The 23,314-nt window shown below is 38.7% G+C and overlaps 1 protein-coding gene across 4 annotated transcripts in view; it reads right to left on the bottom strand.

Annotated features, from left to right (window-relative positions):
- GDA (guanine deaminase) overlaps positions 1-23,314 on the bottom strand; it is a 101,534-nt gene that overhangs the window by 6,994 nt on the left and 71,226 nt on the right. For 3 of the 4 annotated variants that reach the window (XM_032164287.2, XM_032164289.2, XM_058445863.1), the window contains exons 7-11: positions 22,073-22,180; positions 19,508-19,615; positions 17,232-17,329; positions 14,096-14,163; positions 3,702-3,848 (exon numbers count right to left, since the gene is read on the bottom strand). In XM_032164287.2, coding sequence (XP_032020178.1) covers positions 3,702-3,848; positions 14,096-14,163; positions 17,232-17,329; positions 19,508-19,615; positions 22,073-22,180 — 529 coding nt within the window. The remainder of the gene's footprint in view (positions 1-3,701; positions 3,849-14,095; positions 14,164-17,231; positions 17,330-19,507; positions 19,616-22,072; positions 22,181-23,314) is intronic. The other variant, XM_032164288.2, reaches the window with a different exon arrangement.

Here is a 23,314-nt window from a genome sequence, read left to right as displayed (position 1 = left end):
TTCTAACAGGTCACAAGACTTCTACTTACATAAAGCGGAGTAAGCACAGGAAAGCAAAATCTGAGAATGAAAACAGTTCCCTTCATTACTGTATCATAACTCTGATATGTCTCTATTGCAGCTCTATCAGTGCACTTCATAGCCCAGCTGGTCTATGCTTTTCATTTATCCCTCTAAGAAACGTGATGATTAACATAATACCTTTATTCTTTTTCCCTTCTATTCTCCCCCCAACACTCCAACTCCTTGCCTTGCCTTGCCTTTTTTGTTCTTTCTGTTCCATGAAATAGCTGACAAGATTTATTTTCATGGCAGTGAAATGAACCTTGAATAAATAAAAAATAATTATCCTTTCGCATATTTGTCAATGCAGGCATATCCATCAGAAATTCCTTAGTTTAAATCCTTTGGGGAAAAAAAACTCACTTCTTGAAGTGAACAGATTCTCATAACTCAAAAGTCTCAATGCTTTTGAAAACAGACCAATCTCTTTGCAACCTCGAAGGTTTTCTGGTCACCAGAGAAGAATAGTCTTCTAAAATAGAGCACAGGCCAATAATATCTATTGACTTGGCTCATCTCATAGCTACAATTCATGTTCCAAGATTATTGGATATCAGGGAAGAACATCTCTCATTTTTATGATTTAGTTTCAGAAAGATGGGGGTAGTTGGCTTTCTTCGCCAACGGAGGTATTGGATCTAAAATTCCTTAAAGCCTGTAATCTGAGGAAGGTGTACACTGGGGTCACAAATGGAAGCATGGAAGGTTAACCAGAGTGCAGTATTATTTATTTCAATTTTCTTTCTTTTTTTTTTTTTGTTGAAATAGAGTCTTGCTCTGTTGCCCAGGCTGGAGTGCAGTGGCGCAATTTCGGCTCACTGCAAGCTGTGCCTCCCGGGTTCACACCATTCTCCTGCCTCAGCCTCCCGAGTAGTTGGGACTACAGGCACCCACCACCACGCCTGGCTAATTTTTTGTGCATTTTTAGTAGAGACGGGGTTTCACCGTGTTAGCCAGGATGGTCTCGATCTCCTAACCTCGCAAACTGTCTGCCTCGGCCTCCCAAAGTGCTGGGATTACAGGTGTGAGCCACCGTGCTCAGCCTTATTTCAATTTTCACATGTGTTTGTTGCATTCTATCACTGCTAAGATAAAGTTTCATGTGAAAATATTGAATCAATTACCTTTGTTAGGCAATATCTAATACATTATATTTCTACCTATAGGTATCCAGAAGTTGTGGCATTTCTCTAAACACTGACCTAGAAATCTTACTTGTTCTTAAAAGATTCTTTAAAGGGAACTCTTTAATTCTCAGAAAAGAAAAATGGCTTTTTAGCTAAAGTACTCTCTTTAGCAAGACAGGGGTATGAAAATAATCCGAAATGTTAAAAGGAGCCAGGTGACTTCTACTAATTTTATGGGAAAGGATTGAATGTAATAGAAAATCACTGGAAATTCTCTCCTCCTTCACTGATTACTTGACTTCTTTTTGCCCTTGACAAAGAAACATGTCAAGTATGAGTTTTTAATGACTGAATTCAACTGTATTCAACTGAATTAATGACTGTGCATTTAATAGACCAGATAACCAGGTGCAGTGACTAGGGTTTAGGCAAGTTTGATGGTATATATAAACCAACTAGGTTATTCAGTAGAACCTGGAGACTTCAGGAATGAACTAACCAAAAAAGACGCAATTCTTTTCAGTGAATTTGTAAACTGATATAAATTCAAATTGTTGCACAGAGATCGCACTGGGCTGGTAAGTGACTCAAATGCAGTTCAGGAAATAGAGTTTTGCTGCCTTTGGAGTAAATGTTGGTTCTGTGAAGATCATTTCTGCTCATCTTGATCTTCTTGAGAATAAATGTAAAGGCCATGGGAGTTCTGGGAAAATGCCACACTTTAAATACAGATCCATTCATCTCATTTTACTCTGACTATAGTAGAGAAACAAACTAAGGAAAAGAAATTCCATGAGTAAGCCCAGTGACCCAGAAAATAGATTTAAAAGCTACACAGCAAAGTAGAAATGATTTGGTAGGCACCCATGCTGACTTGATCAAGGAAACAGGATCCTGATGAAGTAACTCACAGAGAGCCTAGAATTCAAAAAGCACTCTTTAAATACAACTCGTTTGTACCACAAACACAGATGGTAGAATAACTACTCAAACTCAAATTCAGATGTGAAAAGACAGTGGTGGTGTGGGTGAAAGGTTGTAACACTTAAGAAAATAGTGGGTGATTTGAAACTTGGGATTTTGGAAAATGAACCATAATACTTTGGGAAATCAAAAAAACAAAACAAAAACAAAAAACAACCCTGTACTTGTTTTTCTTGAAATGTGCTTATGGTGTTCATCATAGTCCCCAACACTCAGAGAACATCTGAGAAGTTTCTCTTCTCAGGATAATCTTGGCTTCGATCATCCTCCATTTGTAAGACTCAGGGTATCTATCATAAATCTACACCCAAATATGTTTCTAAATCTATATCTACATTTTAATTTCTTACTAGCTACCTATGGTTTCATACTGTGTTTCACTATCATCCATTCTGATTACATTTATAATTCTAAAGTGACTTAAAGAAATACAATTACCAATTTTTATTTTTTTCCATAACAATACAGTTACACGTGAGAACTGGGAAAAGCTGATGAGCAATATTTGCCTATCAACCAACTAAATTTTTACATCTTTATCCTTTTAAAGAGGTTTGAGTAATTAGTGTACTTAAGTATATGAACCAAATGCATGGTCTTGGCAGGGATTTATACAGAAGATGCTATAGTGGAAGGGCAGAAGGTAAAAAATCTGCACGCTGGCATCAGATTAGGTGGATTCAAATCATAGCACACTGTGGCTTGACAGCTGTGTAAGCCTCACTCAGGCTCCTTGTTTGTAAAACGAAATGAATAACAGTGGTAGTGAGGATTAAATAACAACACATACAAAGTATGTGGTATGATTCTTATCACAGGGGAAGAGCTTAGCAAGCCTTGGCTACTATTTTACTATTATGATCATCACTCAGGCCACTGGAGAGTAAGTTACTTGACTCAGTGGAAAAATGGATTCCTTAATTTATTTATTTGGAGACAAGGTCTCACTCTGTTGCCCACGCTGAAGTGTAGTGGTGCAATCACTGCTCACTACAGCCTCTACCTCCCCGGGTTCAGATGATCCTCCCACCTCAGCCTCCCAAGTACCCAGGAATACAGGCACACTCCACCAAGCCCAGCTAATTTTTGTATTTTTTGTAGAGACGGGGTTTTGACACATTGCCCAGGCTGGTCTCAAACTCCTGGGCTCAAGCAATCTGCCTGCCTCAGCTTCCCAAAGAGCTGGGATTACAGATGTGAGTTACTGTGATTCTTAGGCACCTGGCCTAAGAATGGATTATTTTAAAGCACTCATATCCATGTAACCAATGTAATATCCATTAAAACAATTAATATGATAACTGTGTCTCAGACATCTATTCTACCAAAGACAGTGAATTCACTAAGGAATGATTCCTCCATCAGTGAACTTCACTTTACTGGCTGAGTTCTGGGTATGTTACATGAGATGTGATCATCACGAATATTGGATTTTCCTAATACCAATCATGCACCTTCATACTATATCCAAAGATACAGATCAGCATGGTTGTATATTGTGTGAGAGAAAAAAGTAATAGTCATTACCTTGGCTTCCTCCAAGAGTAGCTAGTCTGAAGACTTCTTTGAGGGTGAGGCTTTTCTCATTTACCTTATTAATTAAAAGGATATTGGAAACCATCACTGCTCTTCTGATTGCATCAAGCATGGAATATGAATAGCCACCAGCCACGTCTATAGTAGGTAAAATAAAACCAAAACAGTAACCTTGTGAGGATAAATGGAATAATACATATATAACATTGTTTTTATGACAGATATTCAGTCCTTAATATACTTTTTTAAAAAAGCTCTTAACTATAAACACAAGATAGCCATAGACTAAGATTTAAAGCAATTCAAAATCTGTAATTAGTGTCAAATGCATACTTGTATTAGTTTCCTACAGCTGCTGCAACTAATTATCACAAATTTTCTAGCTTAAAACAGCAGAAATTTATTCTCTCACAATTTGGAGGTCAGAAGTCTGAAATTAAAGTGTTGGCAGGGCCATGATCCCCACAAGAACTCTAAGGAAGAATTCTCCTTTGCTTCTCCCAGCTTCTGGTGGCTCCTAGCATTCTTTGGCTTGTGGCAGCATCACTCCAATCTCTGCCTCCATCCTCAAATAGCCTTCTTCTCTTCTCCCTGTGTCTTCTATTTGTCTCTCTTTTCCTGTCTCTTCTAAGGGTATTGATCACTGGATTTAGGGCCCGCTCTATTTTAGAATGATCTCATCTTGAGATCTCTTCCTTAATTATATCTACAAAGACCTCTATTCCAAATGAGGTCACATTTACAGATTCTGATAGACATCTTTTAGGGACCCAAAATTCAACCCACCACAATACTCAAATGGTTTAAAGAGCCAAAAGAAATTCTTATCTCTGAAGAGTCTATGAACTCTCACAGAAATTGTTGAAATATGCCTGCATAGTTATAAAGATAATTTAGATAATATGTGGTTTAAAATAAACTCACAGTTCTATTCACTAAAAATTTATCCTAACCTTGTTCAAATCTGGATGAGAACTTTGGGAAATTAAAAAGCCACTTCTTTATAATTTTTATGAAGAGCTTTTAGAATAAACTTGTATATTTTTGGAAATTAGTGTAATAAATGAGCAGTGCTAATGTAGACAGCTCTATATTTTGGTAGGCATCATTACATGAGGAATGAGATTTTAGTGATTTAAATAAAGTCCCTAATCATAATCAAATGAAATATTACCTTTAACAAGAATGAACATGGAGTTAAGTGAGTTTGTATAAATAAATTTCAAGTAAGTTAGTATGTTTTATTAAAGAAAAACACATTTATAGCTAATAAAGTAGGCTTCATATTTCAAGTGTTCCTTCTGTCAGTTCTAGGTAGACATATGTAATTGTTAGTGCCTCTATACATGTTGCCAAAATAAAATAATTGCCTATTTAGTAGTAACTCTAGATTGTAGCTCAATTTTATGCTCAACTATCCTACATGTCCTTAAACTTGTATTTAAATTAGAGAATCACCCAGCTCTCTAAAAAATTTCATTACATCTACTTAAGTTACTAGTCTGTGTTAATATGTAGTAACCATCCCTTAAATCTTCATTTTTATCATAGCTAGGAAAACAAATACTAAGAAAACAAATACAATTTGGGAACTACACACATTAAGCTTTGAAATAGTTTGTCTGCTGCTTCCTTCTTTATTGCTAAAACAACAAAAATGTTAAATATAAATAAAGGTGGAATAAAAATTATATCACTATGTGGTATAAAATATGTAAAGACTAACTATATTTTATAATATATGGGTAAAGACTGGAAGTAAACATAGAGAAATGAAAGCAATGCAGTTAGGATGTGTGAATATGGAAGACTTAAATACCTGCAGTTATAAAAATAAGGTATAAAATATCACAGAAAGTAGCATTTTCCTAAATACCTACTCAAAATTAACCTTACAGAAAGAATAAGTATAGATTAGGAAATCACGCTACGCAATTTACTGGAAAAAAATTGAGAGATGCCTTATGATGTTGATTTAATCATCCTATATTCTTCTGGTTGCCAATGTTATGTCAGTAGAATAACTGTAAACCAAAAAACAATTTTTGTGCTCATCAAAGAAAGAACTCTGGGCTGCATAATTTCATGGTATTTAGTAAGAGTCAAGCCTTTTTTTCCAGGGATTTCCACTGTGATAGTAACTTGCCGATTCTTCCTGACTGGATTAGCTTTGTAGTTTTCCCCTTCCATCTACAACACATTTAATGTAGGTGGAATCCCTACTTTATCATATGGCTAGAGGCACTGTGGTAGGATGGAAGGAGAAATCATGAATATCTACATTTTATAGACCTGGTTTTAAACTGTGCACATGGAACTTTTTGCTTTGTGGACCTTTGATCACTTACTTAGGACCTGTGAACCTCAATTTTCTCAGAAAATAGAAATAACATCACATATCTTAATAACTGCAGAGAAAATTCATTTACATAACCGAAGTGCTGAAGAATGAGGACAAAAAGGTGGAAACCGTGTGGAGGAGAGAGGAAAATTGAAGCATTTTCTCAGAAGATCTGCCCCCTTACCCCACTACTCCCCCAGGACCATCACAATGAAGACGGTATCATTACTTGCTCATCAGAGTCAACATTTGGACACTATTACTTACAAGAAGACTCTAACAAAATTATACAAGAGCAAAAACTTAAGCCAGAGGACAATGGAAAGATTAAAAAATGGTTTCATATGTATGTGCTCATTTACTATGCATTCATTCACTTATTCAGCAATCATTTACTACACCCCTTACATGTGCTTGATTTACTTAAGCACTTGTAAAAAAACCTATGGGCTCCCTACATGAGTAAGCTAACTATCTTGTTGGGGAGAAAGAAAAGAATCATATAAACAGACACATATTAACAATAAATTGTTTTCACTTTAGTGATAAAGAAAATGGAGATGAAGGGTCCATTTTGATAGGATGGTGAGGGAAGACCTCTTTAAGGCAATGACATTTAAACTAGGACAAGAATGAGAAGAACTCAGCCATATAAACAGAGGCATAAAGGGCATTCAGACAGAGAAACGATGCATACAGGACTTTTGAGAGAAGGGAGTATGATTTATAGAAAGGATAGGCAGGGTATTCATGAAAGCCATATCTATTCATAGAAGATAGTCAGGGTGGGGAGGAGAGAGTAGTGTGAGATGAGGCTGGGCAGTGGATGGATGTCAAACCATTGTGGAGCTTTGTGGGCCTTGTAATGAGCCTTACACACTCAAAATCCCATTGAAGGGTGACGAGCACGAGGGGTTGACATGATCAGATTTTCGCTATGATTCTTTTGTAAATCACAATGGACTGGAAGGGCCTAGGATGGGTATGAGACCCATTAGGAAGCTGGTGCAGCAGTTCAGCAAGAAAGGATGGCAGCTTGCATCAGGTGGTAGTGACCAATGAGGGGAAAGGGGATGGTTCTAGGAGATACTAAGGAGTCATGAGGTTGGACATTGTGCTGGGGAAGAAGTGAGGGAGAAGAAGGTCCCAAAGATAATGACCAAGTTTCCAGTTAGAGAAAATGAATTCTCTAAAAAGGAGAGCTATTTTAGAGAACTAGGTTTAAATGTGTTTTGGGATAGAATGAAGTTCAGGGGTTCCTTCAGGAGGGGTCTAAGAGAAGGGAGAATGTAGTCAGTTGAAAACATAGGTTTAGAATTCAGAGAAGTCTGGGCTGGATATAAGAACCTGTGTGTCATCTGAGTATATTAAATCACATGAAGCCATGGTTGTGGATGGCACCTCCTAAGAAGAATGTGTAAAGTCAAAAAAGAGACTGCCAAAGACTGACCCTTGAAGCAAGCTTTCAAATGGCCAAGAGGAAGAGAATCAGCCTTCAGAGAAGAGAAAGAAGGGAAGAACGAAGGTGCTTCATAGGATTCAAGATAAGATTATTTGGACAACGGAGAGAACAGTCAATCATGGCAAATACTGCTGACAAGTCCCATTGGATGAGGACAGAATGGCATCCTTTGGAGTTGGCAGCAGAGATTCCAGTGGTAATACCCACAGGAGAAAAAAGCAAAGGCAGTTGTCATGGAGGGTGGGGCAAGAATCCAGACTGACGTTGGTGGAGGAATGGAAAAGGGCCTAGAAAGTGGTGCCAGTGTGGATCCCCACTCTTTGAAGAAGCTTTGCCATGAAGGGAGGCAGACAGGTGGAGCAGGAGCATGAGGGGGATGTCTAATTAAGAAGGGGTTTTGTGCTGGGTGTGGTGGCTTATGCCTGCAATCCCAGCACTGTGGGAGGCCAAGGCAGGTGGATTACGTGAGGTCAAGAGTTCAAGACCAGCCTGACCAACATGGTGAAACCCTGTCTCTACTAAAAATACAAAAATTAGCTGGATGTGGTGGTGTGCACCTGTAATCCCAGCTACTCGTGAGGCTGAGGCAGGAGAATCACTTGAACCCTGGAGGCTGAGGTTGCAGAGGGTTGAGATCGTGCCACTGCACTCCAGCCTGGGAGAGAGAATGAGACTCCATCTCAAAAAATAAAGAAAAAAAAGAAGTGGTTTTGTTTCTTTGCTTAAAAGAAGATACTAGAGATGTTTGTGTACCAGCAGGAATGATCCAGCAGGAAGGAGACACTGATGATACAGGACGGTCTATGGCCAAGGGAATTAGTTTATTGAGATGCTGGGAGAGGGAAAGAATACAGAACACACATTGGGGTATTTTGGTATTTTTGCCTTTGATTGGAAGAAGGGTTTTGTTGTTGTTGTTTTTGCTGCAACAGGCCAAAGAAGAGAAAATCCCAGCAGATGCAGAAAGGTGTGTGAATTTCGTGGTGGGAGATTGAGGGATGGATTTCTGGTTGTTTCTATTTCTCAATAACTTATGAGATGAGGGAGGCCTTAAACTAGAAGTTGGGGTAGAAAGTTTAAGAAGAAATGAGAAAACGCTGTCTTGGAAAAAGGAGATATACGCTTATTACAGACTAATAACTATCTCTATTGCCCAAGCGGAGGGCCATTTGGGATTTGAGAACAAAATTTAAAATGAAAGCCCACTGGAGGATTTTCTCCAGCAACTTCCAGATGCTCTACTGCAGGTGCTAAGAAGGGGACTTTAGAGATAATCAAGGTTGGGGCTTTTGCAATGTGAATACAAAGAAAATGAGGGGAATATGAAAAGCGAGAATGTTTCCAAGGGAATGATTACAGTGATGTACTCTGACATCTAAGAGTTCGAATTAGAATAATGGATTTTGAGAAAGCATGGAGTCACTGGACTACAGTCCACAAGAGATCAAAGAGCTGTTGTTTTTGAAATAATGGAAGAAGTAAGTTAGGATAGGGAATTGTCACTGAAAAGTGAGGTACTGGCTCCATGTATGTTGCTTGTTTTAATGAGTTTATAGGTCTTGTTTATGTAAACTTGTTCTATATGTTTAAATTTTTCCTTCAGATGACTATTTTTGGTTATTTGCTATGTTTTCTTTGTTTTCATGGTTTTTTCATATTTCACATAGGAGGTATCCTATCTTTAAAATTCTTCAAGTAGTTATCTCTAGTATTTTTATACTGAAAAGTCAAAAGTAAAATATGTGCACTTTTCTCTTTTCTGAGACAAGGAATTTTTTTTTTTTTGAGTCTCTCTCTGTCACCCAGGCTGGAGTGCAGTGGTGTAATCTTGGGTCACTGCAACCTTCACCTCCTGGGTTCAAGCAATGCTTCTGCCTCAGCCTCCCATGTAGCTGGGACTACAGGCACATGCCACCACGCCCAGCTAATTTTTGTATTTTTAGTAGAAATGTGTCTCACCATGTTGGCCACTTGCCAAATACATCCTCCTCTCAGCCTTACACATAAACTACAACTTTTGGGTTTTGTTAATAAAATTAGAAGACAGAATTATGTATTATACTTGGAAAATTCTTCCTTGCAGAGAATATATTATTTTTTAAAATTTTGTGATAAAATACTGAAGACATTCAAATGACATAGGAAAGCATAAAACCAAAACTCAATGACCTAACACTCAGTTTTTAAAATAAGTGCCATGTATTTTGGTCCCAGGAACCTCTTTCCAGCCTGAGGGAAACATCTTCCTGATTTATGTTACCATTCTGATAGGTTTTTAACATTGTGCCTATTCTCTCCTGAGATATATTTTTGGCTTTTACTTTCATTTTTTAAACTCCTTTACAATTCTTTGATCTTCTTATTCTGATTGATGTTAGCTTTCCATGACATATTATGCCGTTATTTCCCCACATGGCCCTTCATTTGCCTCATCTTTCATTGAATGATATAGATTTTCAAGTAAGTTTTTCAAAGAGTTCCTAAGGAAAATATTTTCCAAGTCTTTGTATAGCTGAGAATTTTGTTGCCTTCCTACATAAAGGAGAATTTGGCCAGATATATTATTCTTGGCTAACACTGCTTTGTCTCCAAACTCTTTTCTTGCCTTTTGGTATTTTGTGTGCCAACAAAAACATCTGAAAGCAAACTGGTTTTTAATTGTTTTGCTGATAACTGACTTTTTCCCCGTGTCAATATTGTAGAAATTTTTTTATTGTAATTAAAATATTTTGCCACAACATGTTCAGTTATGATTTAGCATAAAACAGGGTAAGCACTTGCAAGGCAGTTCTTTCTTCAGCTCAGAAAAGATTTACCCTTCAAAACTCTGACTATTGCATCTGTCCCATTTGTTCTGGGTGCTCCATCAGAAAAAACCCCATGTGTTGGCTCTGTGCTTTCTGGGCTTTACATCGTTCATCCTCAAACACCCTCTATCATCTTTGGTTGACTTTGTTCTCATATCACTGATTTGATTTTCTGCAACAATAATTCTGCTTCTCTTAGCTTCCTACAGGGCTGGTGGGTTTGTCATTTTTTTAACTGAGGTATAACTAAAATATCATAATACATACATAACTTAGATGTTCAGTTTGGAGAATGTTAACAATTATATAGCATTAACTACTTTGCAAAAAAACTAAGATATTAAACATTTCTATCACCCCAGCAAATTCCCTCATGGCCTTTTCCTGTCAATTCCCCAAATTCTTACCTACAACATTTGGCAACCACTTTCTGATTTCTAACAATATCAGTTAGTTCTGTTGGTCTGTGAGTTTCATACAGATGGAATCATGCAGTGTGTGCTCTTTAAGCCCACACACTGGCATATATTTACCCACATTTTGCATATATCTGTAGTGTGTTTTTTACTGCTAAATAATATTTCATTATATGAATATACCTCAACTTGCTTATCCATCCTCCTGCTGATAGATGTTTGGATTGTTTCCGGTTTGGGGCTATTATAAATAAAGCTGATATAAACATCCTCATACAACTCTTTCATTTATTTATTTATTTAGAGACAGGGTCTCACTGTCACCTAGACTGGAGTGCAGTGGCATGAACATGGCTCACTGCAGCCTCGACCTCCCAAGCTCAAGCGATCCTCCTGCCTCAGCCACCCAAGTAGCTGGGATTACAAGTGCATGTCACCATGCCCAGCTAAGTTTTGTATTTTTTTTTTTTTTTTGAGACAGAGTCTCGCTCTGTCGCCCAGGCTGGAGTGCAGTGGCGCGATCTCGGCTCACTGCAAGCTCTGCATCCCGGGTTCACGCCATTCTCCTGCCTCAGCCTCTCCGAGTAGCTGGGACTACAGGCGCCCGCCACCACGCCCGGCTAATTTTTTGTATTTTTAGTAGAGACGGGGTTTCACTGTGGTCTCGATCTCCTGACCTCGTGATCCGCCTGCCTCGGCCTCCCAAAGTGCTGGGATTACAAGCGTGAGCCACCGCGCCCGGCAGTTTTGTATTTTTTGTAAAGACAGGGTTTTGCCATGTTGCCAAGGCTGATCTCAAACACCTGAGCTCAAGCAATCCTCCTGCCATGGCCTCCCAGACTGCTGGGATTACAGGTATGAGCCACTGCACCTGGGCTTCATACAACTTTTTCTGCAAACATATATCTTTATTTCTCTAGGGTAAATACCCAAGAGTAAAATTGATGGGTCATATGTAGATGTACATTTAACTTTATAAGAAACTCCCAAAACATTCTCCAAAGTAGTTGTATCATCCACTCTCCTTCCATCAGTGTATGAGAGTCTATGTGCTTTTTAATCTGATTTTTTTTCAGTTTTCTTCCTTGATTTCTAAAATTTCTACCACAATCTTTTCATAGTACCATGATTTCCTGTACTCCAGGGATGATGGCGATTTTCTGAAATTTTCTTCTGGATCCTCAAGCAGATCATTTTCAGATATTTGTTCACATTCTTATTCTTTGTGACATCACATTATCTTGTTTTGCTATATTTCTGTTACATTTCATGTGGGTTTCTTCTACCTAATATTTGTGCAAGTCAAGATCTGCCTGCACTTGTTACAGACAGGGTGTGTGAACTGCTCTTGGACCTGCTCTCTATTCATAGTATAAGGTATAATAATCTTTTAAAGTTTACAAATTGAAGGGTAAATTGATACATAAAAGTCACGTTTAGGAAATAGTAGAGTAGAGGGTGACTAAACTGCAAGAAGGACTAGGTAAAAATGAAACACCATCCTCTCAGTAAATAAGCTAATAGGTCATATTTAATCAAACGTTTGGTCAATACACCAACTTCGCCCTTTCCTTTTTAAGCCAATCTTGATTGATTTGTGTCATGTGCCAGGCAGGCACTATGCTAACCATTTTGCATGCATTTTAAAATTTAATTCTCTAAACAGCTTGTAAGATAGACATAGTTGTAATTGCTAGTTACTATTGTTGCAGAAATCAGAAAATGAATCCTTGACTAAAAACTGCTAGAAAATTAATTTTCTCAAGGTCTTACAGATAATAAGTGACAGCTAGCACTCGACTTGAACTTTATAGACCATCACTAAACAATCCAAAGTCATGTGATGAACTTAAATTATAAAGACCAAAATCCTAGAATATCTGAAAACAATATCTGACTGATTTTTATGTGTCTGCTAAATTTTTCGTATTAACTGACTATAGTGTGTAACCAAAACTTTTGGCCATTTTTTTTTCTTGTCCTTTGAAGCTTTTTTGTGAATGTAAAATCACTGGTTTCCTCCTTTAACACCTGTGACTTTATGTAGAATTATCGCAATCTTGATTTCAGGCTTAAATTAGAATTTTCAAAATCTTGATTACTTTGATTCCCATAAAATTGGGAAAAACTTCTAATCTAACATATACCTCTTTCAAAATATCAGTAAAATCATTATGCGTATTATTGTGTCTTACCAGTTAATTACTTTGTAAAATGTCTCACTATAACAAACTGAGACTTGAGTACCTGCAGAAAGTGACGAAAACCACCAGTGTCAACATGCATACAGCCTGATGCTCTTAAATATGAGGAAAACAAAGGCGTCAAGAACAGAAAACACGTCCTCGTGCCCCATACCCATTAAAAAAAAATTTTAATTCAGTCATTCAGTCATATAAGAAGCCTCACAGAGGACACCTAGAAATTTGGGCCTGACTCACACTTTCGAAGCGAGCAATGCTTGCACACTCTCAAGAAACACAATTAAAATGTACTGTGAGGAAAGGAAACATCACTAATCCGTCACTAATTCATATGCGCTTAGAACGTCCCTCAGCCTAGCAGACAAGCAGGCTGCCTGTGGATATGGAGAGGTCTCATTTGGCTAAACATTGCTTAAAAGCAAAACCAATTCTTAACATACGTCTGAATTCTCAATTCTGTCAAAGATTGAATCTGTGCTCACTATGGCAAGGACAAAAAAATTTCTTTTGAGACAGCATTTGTAATGACAGTTATTGAAAACTAAAAATATAGAAATCCAAACCATTAAAACCTAGCCAGAAGCACAAAACAAAACAAAACAAAACAAAAGTCAAGGACTGTTTTTAAAATACCTCTGAAACATGTCAGAAGGAATTAATCATCCTTTATAGCCTAATCTTTGAATAATAAGCAGGGATAACAGCTTTCAGGAGGTTAGTATCATCAAAACTTCTCCCTTTGCATACATTTTCCTTTTTTTTTTTTTTTTTTGAGACAGAGTCTTGCTCTGTCACCCAGGCTGAAGTGCAGTGGCGCAGTCTCAGCTCACTACAAGCTCCGCCTCCCGGGTTCACACCATTCTCCTGCCTCAGCGTCCCAAGTAGCTGAGACTACAGGCGCACACTGCCACACGCGGCTTATTTTTTGTATTTTAGTAGAGACGAGGTTTCCCAGGCTGGTCTTGAACTCCTGACCTCGTGATCCACCTGCCTCAGCCTCCCGAAGTGCTGGGATTACAGATGTGAGCTACCGCGCCCAGCCCAAAACTAATTTTTTTTTTTTTTAAACAGAACAGTCACCTGCAAATTAGTCACATTAGAAAATTACACCGTAATCAACCACTTTGCCATAGCTCCAAATGGTGAACTACTAACCTGTACCCAGCCCTATCTTGACTTCATGTTTCAGGACTTCTAGCACATTTAGAAATCCACTGCTGAGCCTGTAGAGAGAGGAGATGTCAGAACAAGGAGATCCATGTGGTTCCAATAAAAGATGAACACTAATAACAATGACGGTGACACCACCGAAAATTGTGCTTCCCAATATATCAGCTCTAATGTTGACACAAACATATTAGTCAAATCAGACCATCCAAGTCCTGGAGTAAACAGGATCATAAAATAGCCTAATCCTTGGGCCAAGGTTAATCTCAGGTGGGCACAAAGCAGCAAGAGCCAGAAGGAAAAGCGGGGGATCGTTTGTACGGGAAAAAAGTGAAGAAATCAAACCTTGCAATTAATACAAAAGTCTTATCTGTCTTTAATATTTTCTAACCAACACATCTTTTTATGTTAGGAAGCAGAAATTATAAAGCATTACCTATTCTCTCTGCCTGGAATAATTTGTTACCCTGAATGAGTAGTGACTTGTAAGATCAAAAAAGGGGAGTACAACTAGAAAAAGGGGTGGAGCCTAAAAAGTCAGAACCTGACCGTTCAAACGCTGCCTCCAAAGACAGAGAAAGTAGGAGAGATGGTTCCTGGGCTGAATTTGGGACCTTATGACCCTGAGCTTAAGAGATGTGCCAGCTATATATATATATATATATATATATTTTTTTTTTTTTTTTTTGAGACAGAGTCTCACTCTGTCACCCAGGCTGGAGTACAATGGCATGATCTCAGCTCACTGCAACCTTCTCCTTCAAGGTAGGTTCAAGCGATTCTCCTACATCAGCCTCCCAAGTAGCTGGGATTACAGGTGCCCGCCAGCATGGCCAGTCTCTACTTTTAGTAGAGACAGGGTTTCGCCATGTTGGTCAGGCTGGTCTCGAACTCTTGACCTCAGGTGATCCTCCCACCTCGGCCTCCGAAAGTGCTGGGACTGCAGGCATGAGCCACCATGCCCACCATGTGCTGCCTTTCTAAAGAGAAAAAGGAAAACTAAGGTGATCCTTAGAATTCTAAAAAGTTGCAAAGGTCAAAGTGGTCTGCTGGAAGATGCACATAACTCTAATTTCGAAAGCCCCAGTGCATACACAATAAATCTCTCAGTTGCTGGAGAAAAAACAGCAGTGACCATTTAAACAGAACTGTGTCCTAAAGAAATTTAACTTCAAAACTCAATTTGCAAAGCTAGATTATGCTTTAATTTAGAGGGTATTAACACCCAATGGGTGTTAAATCCTTCCACTATCAAGTAACTAGACCCTAATTATAGTCACTAAGCTGTACATAGACAAGATTCCCTGTAATCTGTCACTCCTTTAAGTCTGAAAACTCAGAACCTCTGGGGTCCCTAAAGCACTCCAGAAATATGTCACTGTGGCTCTCAGCACCCTTCCCATAATGACACTGACATATATCTTTGTAATTTGCAAAGTCCCTAGATTTCCAACCATGAATGCCTCCAGCTCTTTGCCTAGGAGCTTTCTTAGCTCTCTCCTGTGCTAGAGCCTGCTCTGCCCTTATTTGGGGACGGCCAGAAGTTCCAGGGAATTAATACTCTTCTCCACTCCACCCAGGAGCCCTCAACAACAACCCATAAGCATTTGGGTATTACTATCACAGCCAGCTCCCTCACTTCTTGGGCAGGATAACTTTGAGTTCTGTTTCGGACACTGGTTACCTGAGTTTCCTATTAAATAGAAGGATTAAACTCCGGGAGCCCACAGTGGTAACCTCCGTGATGATACAATCTTCACTGACTTCTTTCCCTTCCCTGTTTTACTTCGCTGAAAGTGTTTTGTTTGTTTGTTTGTTTGTTTTTTGAGACGGAGTCTCAAAACCTGTCGCCAAGGTTGGAGTGCAGTGGCGCGATCTCGGCTCACTGCAAGCTCCGCCTCCCGGGTTCACGCCATTCTCCTGCCTCAGCCTCACAAGTAGCTGGTACTACAGGCGCTCGCCACCATGCCCAGCTAATTTTTTTTTTTTTTAGTAGAGACGGGGTTTCACCGTGTTAGCCAGGATGATCTCGATCTCCTGACCTTGTGATCCGCCCATCTTGGCCTCCCAAAGTGCTGGGATTACAGGTGTGAGCCACCGTGCCTGGCCCCTGAAGGTGTTTTCTGAGATCACACCCACAAGCATGGGTTTTTAACCTAGTATCCATGGACTGGCATCATGAGATCTATGAATTCCCTGAAATTAGATGCAACACTTGTAATATCCATGGGCTTTTTTCCCCTGAAATTACAGGCTATAACTTATTTATTTTTCTGAGACAGAGTCTCACTCTGTCACCCAGGCTGGAGTGCAGTGGTGCAATCTTGGCTCACTGCAACCTCCGCCTCCCGGTTTCAAACGATTCTCTTGCCTCAGCCTCCTGAGTAGTTGGGATTACAGGTGCCCGCCACCACACCCAGCTAATTTTTATATGTTTAATACTGATGGGGTTTCACCATGTTGGTCAGGCTGGTCTCGAACTCCTGACCTCAAGTGATCTGCCTGCCTCCGCTTCCCAAAGTGCTAGGATTATAGATGTGAGCCACTGCACCCAGCCAATAACATTCATTTTATTCATTTATGGATCCATCACCTTTCAAAAGGTTAAGAACCAGTTAATAAATAACACCTCTGTATTCTGGGGAATTATAATAGGACAAGGTCCTCCTGGGCTTGCCTGTGTGGGCTGGCATTCCGTCAGGTCCAACAGGGTAACATACATCATAGTGCATTTGCTTTGGTATTGCTGTGTTCCTTCTCACACTACAGCACAAACAGTAATGGGAGTGACTACCCTCTTCCTGAATTTCCTGGCTGATATATGGGTTCTTTCAGTACTTTCACTGTGTATTTTTTATGTTGTATTCCCTATTGTTCTTTTTTTGTACAAACTCAGAGATTTCAGAAGATTCTGTGCTCTTCACATGTGTCCTCTGAGATAAATGTCCTCTCACGTGTTCTCTTTTACTCCTCAACAGCACGAGTAAATGTCTATCTATCTGGTTCCTGCCAAACACAGAATAGAGGAGAGATCCTGGAGGAATGACAGAGGAAACAAAGGCATTTGGCTGCTAATCTGCAACCCAATCATTCGTAATCTACCAAACAATCATTGTCTACTTACGATAAATTGGAATTGGGACAGTGTGCGATGGATGCTCCTCGTTCATGGAATACATTCAGTTCTTCTGCAGAGAGGTAGCAGCCATGTGCCATCACTGTCTGGAGAGAAGAGTGCCCTACGTGGAGTTTACCGCTCACAAATGATTAAGTGGGTACTCACTCACCAGGTATTTTGGAGGAGACCGAAGCTGTAGCTTGGCTGTTAGCATCTTCACAAGAACATTTATGATGATCTGTATGTACAAAGTTGCTAGGCACAAGTTATACCTTAGAAAAGGCCTGTAAACGCATTGTCTTACGAAAGTCTCAGCAAATTTGTGGAGTTTACTTAGGTTCTTTTTGTTGATCTATAAAGTAATGAGGGTTTGGTGCAGGTGATCTACAGCACAGAATATCCATCCAGATGGAAGATAACATGAGTTTCTCATCTCTACTTTAGAAGACTGTCAAGTTACTTTCTTTTCTAAGTTTATATGGTAAGTGGCTGGTGGTGGTGTGCGTGCTCCAATTCTAAAAAAACTTTCTAGAACTAAAAGTCCCTTCTCAGTATGTGAAAGCCGTGAGGGTAATCCTGCAAAGCGCTGTTCTTTATTTCTGCTCCTAGCTTCAATATAAGTGCCAATGGCCTTGATATTTTCAACTAAATAAACTTTAACTCACCTATGTTTATATTTTCATAAAAACTAGGAAATTTAACATCTTATAATCATTAATTCAGAAAGTAAAATTGATCCAAGAAAGCAGGCACTGCACACACGAGACCCCTCTAAATTTTTAATGTTGGTAGTATTTATTTGTAGATTTTCTTCAATAAGACTTTACTCTTTCAAAATTATTTTTCCCTCAGTACAAAACCTGTATCCAACTTGCTTTCTCCTTTGAGAGGCACAGTTCAGTGACTACAGAATTATTATTATTTTTTGGAGACAGAGTCTCGCTCTGTCGCCCAGGCTGGAGTGCAATGGCGCAATCTTGACTCACTGCAAGCTCCGCCTCCTGGGTTCATGCCATTCTTCTGTCTCAGCTTCCCGAGTAGCTGGGACTACAGGCGCCTGCCACCAAGCCTGGCTAATTTTTTTGTATTTTTAGTAGAGACGGGGTTTCACCGTGTTAGCCAGGATGGTCTCGATCTCCTGACCTCGTGATCTGCCCGCCTCGGCCTCCCAAAGTGCTGGGATTACAGGCATGAGCCATCAGGCCCGGCCCAGTGACTACAGAATTATTATTAAAATATAACTTTCCCAATCTCTGTGCAAATAAAATTAACATGCAAATGGGAGGTTAATTTATTAATCATATGGAAATACATGTAAAGAATGAAAATTATGGTGTAGCTTTTACATGATTTATGCAAAGTATTAACCTTTTAAATCAGTTATATTCATATCTCCATTCACACAGTCACTAAGAAATTATTTGCTACAGTAAACTCTCCATGCGGTTTGTACATTTCATTGAAGGCCAAGGCCAAGTAGTACATTATTGTAATGAGGTCTCTTCACACATATTAATTTTAATTTCAGAAGTAATGCATACTCATTTTTTAAAAGCACTCTCAGAGTATTTAAAAATAAAAAGCAGAAAGTCCTTCTGGTTTTCCCTCAGGAAGAGTCATTTTTAATACTCAAGTTATGTCTTTCAGACAGTTTTTTTCTAAGTAAGCATGCATCTATACATATGTACATACACATCAAATAATATTACACAAACATTCTTCCTTGTAAGCCTGCATACCTCTTTCTTTGTGAATGCTGGATAAAATCCTATGTATGCTCTGTAATTTAATCCCTCACCGATAACAATTTTTAAACTTTAATATATAATTAGCATCCCTATTCATATTACTTAGAGTGAATTCTTAGAATGCATCTGCTGACTCAAAGAAATGTAGGTTTACATTCTAATAGATAATGTTAAAATGTCCTTGGACCAAATGACATTCCCGTCTTCAATAAAGCCTTTACATTTAATTCACTAAGATGAAACTTCGGGCCCATTTTTAACTACACACACACACACACACACACACACACACACGCACACACACACACACACACACACACACACACACACTAGGCTTTACTCTAGTTTAAGAAATGTATACACATGTACCCCATAGATATATAAACCTTCTGTGTACCCACAAAAATTAAAACTTTAAAAAAATGTTTAAAAGAAATGTATTCATATCAGAAATCTGAAGATTACTATTGAGATTTTAAAATTTAGATAAATATGCCCTCCTTTAAACAGATTATGTCATGATATAAAACTTACCTTATTTGTCAAAAGATTGTTTTTATCATACACATCTGTGTAGTTTTTATAACTGGGGTATAAGTTTTTCACAGCTTCAACTTCATCACGATTTTCACTTACATGGCTCTACAAGAAAAAAATAATATTTTCATTTTTTTTCTGTAAAATACCATTAGAAAGTACACTTCCTACCTCAAAATGGTGTGAATGGTTTTCTACTTGCCTATTTAAGGGACCACATAGAAAGGCAATGAAGATTGCACATGCATTTTATTAGAAACAATTATATTCATCATAGATAATATAATGTATATGACAAAGAAACTGAATATTATGAACATGTAGTGTGTGTGTGTGTGTGGATGTGGGTGTGGGTGTGTATGTGTATGTATAATATCAAGACAAATTTTTCCAACAAAGTCTTTTCAAATTCTGACCTACAGCTAGAACAAATATGAAGTCCTCCTTGAAGATAGTCAGGACCCTAGCAACCTGCCTCTTCTGGTGCTGGCCTTTCTTTTGTTTTGAGATAGGGTCTGGCTCTGTCACCCAAGCTGGAGTGTAGTGGCACAATCTCCACTCACTGCAACCTCCGCCTCCCAGGTTCAAGTGAGTCTCCTGTCTTAACCTCCTGAGTAGATGGGATTACAGGCATGTGTCACCATGCCTGGCTAATTTTGTATTTTTAGTAGAGATGGGGTTTCACCATGTTGGCCAGGCTGGTCTCAAACTCCTGACTTCAAGTAATCTGCTGGGCTCAGCCTCTCAAAGTGCTGGGATTACAGGCGTGAGCCACCGTGACTGGCCATGCTGGCCATTTAAGAAAAGAGCTCAGTGTTCATAAAAAAGCGGACAGTGGGGTTCACTTATATGAACACTGGAATTTGAGTAAAGAGAGCTGGGTTTAAGCCCAAGTTCTGACAGCTATGTGTCCTAGAGAAAGTCATTCTTTTCTTTGGACAGCAACTTTCCCATCTTTCAAAAAAAAAAAAAAAAAAAAAAGGGTTGGGCTAGATGAGTGATTTTCCAAATTCTCTCAGCATTAAATATATTATTCATATAAAAATTCACAGAAATCCAATATATAAAAGGCATAAAAGCACTGCCCCTCAGGATGCAGCAGGATTGAGACTCTGGGACCCTGTCTCCATTCTGTGCCCTTTGTTAGTTTCCAGAATTAGTTCTGCAAAAAAGAGTTTGAAAATAGCTGAGCCAGAAAATTCCACAGTCATCAAGAAACAGCCCATAAGAATCCACATGCAAGCAAAACAATAAGTCCTATGCCCCCACACTGAAAAAGGCCCCTAAGACCTTTCTCTAGGGCACCACAAAACCTAAGAGGGCATAATTAATACTTCCAAGAATAGCAATGGCATTTAGAACATGTGTAGCTAAATTTTTAAAAGAAAAAAATAGCAATGTTCTGAAAACACGTGTTTTACTCAGACAATGAACTCCATCCCTGGCCTTGAGGAAATCTCAGACCACCGATGAAATGCATGGACAGCAATAGAAGAAAGGACAATCTGATGATTCGAGTCATTTGGATAAATGTGAGTAAATGTGCATACATCCACATGCATCTCTCTAGCAAGGATAAACTAGATTTTGTTGTGTGTTCTTCTCATCTTATTTTTCATGTATTTTTAAATGTTCATTTGTATTTTATTTTGTCGGCGACAGAAGCATTTTGTTTGCAAAGCAGAAACATCAGGTAAGTTTTGAATTTTATCTCCAGGACAGAAATGCGTGGGACTGAATTAAAAATTCAAAAATTATAGGCCGCAAATAATAATAACAATAATAGGGAACGTGAGAGCGGTTAATGGTTCCTAAGAAAATAGATCTGGGAAACAAAAACCAAAAAAACACCAATTTACAAATGGTAAAGAATCAATGTGTTGTCTCTGCCCTGATCTGACCTTTCTTATAAGACCGTCAACTCCTAAGAGGAGAAATTTTAGTACAGTATGTAATTAAGCTTGGATGGGAGAAGGGGAACTCTCAATTTTAACCCAGATATAAGCTTTAAAAAAGTGTTTTATTCCTAAATTGCAACAATTTAATGACAAAGCAAGGTATACTTTTTTGTTCTGATTTTAAATTAAGAAACTCAGAACAAAAGGGATTTTAAATGCCATTTTGTAAGGTGGAAATTAGGCTCTTTTTGCTTTTCAAATAATAGCTGGTTTCTCTAAGAATGAAGGTACAGAACACACTGAGAAAGTATCAAGTGAAAGAGAAGTAGGAAATAAATGCATTAAATGTATGCTACAGAGAATAGATCACAGTCTGTTACTGATCTTGCCAGTACTTATAACGATTTTCTTGTCTTTAGAAGACTGATCAGAAAACATTGAGGGTATAAGGAACTCCAGGTTTCTTATCCGCAAAATGAAAGAATTGGATTAGGTGATATCTACAAGGGTCTTTTCTCTCCTATTATGCTGTGACTCTAGGATATCTCAGTTGAAGAAATAGAGATCACTCAGTAAAACAACTATAGATTATTGGGGATGATGATTTAAGGGTGCTGAGAAGTCTTGCAGGTCTGCATAGAGGCATAAAGAGAAGAATACCCACCTGAATGTGCAAATCACGGGTTTTAGCAAAGTTGCCAAGTTCACCCATCAAAGTCTCAGAGCAGGAGAGGGAAAAACGTGGTGTCACTATGGGCTTCACTCTAGAATACTGGAGATAATTAAAACCAATTGATACCTCTTCCTTACATCATATACAAAAATTAACTCAAGATGGATTAAAGATGTAAATGTAAAACCGAAAACTATAAAAACCCTGGAAGGGCCAGGCGCAGTGGCTCACACCTGTAATCCCAGCACTTTGAGAGGCCAAGGCAGGTGGATCACCCGAGGTCGGGAGTTCGAGACCAGCCTGACCAACATGGAGAAACCCTGTCTCTACTAAAAAATACAAAATTAGCTGGGTGTGGTGGCACATGCCTGTAATCCCAGCTACTCGGGAGGCTGAGGCAAGAGAATTGCTTGAACCTGGGAGGCGGAGGTTGTGGTGAGCCGAGATCTCACCATTGCACTCCAGTCTAGGCAACAAAAGAGAAACTCAGTCTCAGAAAAACAAACAAACAAACAACAACAAAAAAACAACCTTGGAAGACAACCTAGGCAATACCATTCAGGACATAGGCATGGGAAAAGATTTCATGACAAAGACACCGGAAGCAATTGCAACAAAAGCAAAAATTGATAAATGGGATGTAATTAAACTAAAGAGCTTCTGCACAGCAAGTGAAACCACTGACAGAGTAAACAGACAACCAACAGAATGGGAGAAAGTTTCTGCAAACTATGCATCTGACAAAAGTCTAATATTCAGCATCTATAAGGAACTTAGACAAATTTATAAGAAAAAAACAACCCAATTAAAAAGTGGGCAAAGCACATGAACAGACACTTTTCACTGTTTTTCATATGATTGATGCAGCCAACAATCATATGAAAAAAAAGCTCAACATCACTGATCATTAGAGAAATGCAAATCAAAACTGCAATAAGATACCATCTCATACCAGTCAGAATGGCTATTATTAAAAAGTCAAAAAAATAGCAGATGCTGGTGAGGTTGTGGAGAAAAAGAAATGCTTATAGACTGTTGGTAAGAGTGTAAATTACTTCAACCATTGTGAAAGACAATGTGGTGATTCCGCAAAGACCTAGAGACAGAAATACCATTTGACTCAACAATCCCACTATGGGGTATATACCAAAGGGAAATAAATCATTCTGTTATAAAGACACATGCACACATACGCTCACTGTAGCACTATTCACAATAGCAAAGGCATGGAAT

This window comes from Hylobates moloch, unplaced genomic scaffold (genome assembly GCF_009828535.3).
Source record: "Hylobates moloch isolate HMO894 unplaced genomic scaffold, HMol_V3 SCAFFOLD_10, whole genome shotgun sequence".
In the NCBI taxonomy this organism is placed as follows: domain Eukaryota; kingdom Metazoa; phylum Chordata; class Mammalia; order Primates; family Hylobatidae; genus Hylobates; species Hylobates moloch.
This window is presented reverse-complemented; position numbering and strand designations above follow the sequence as displayed.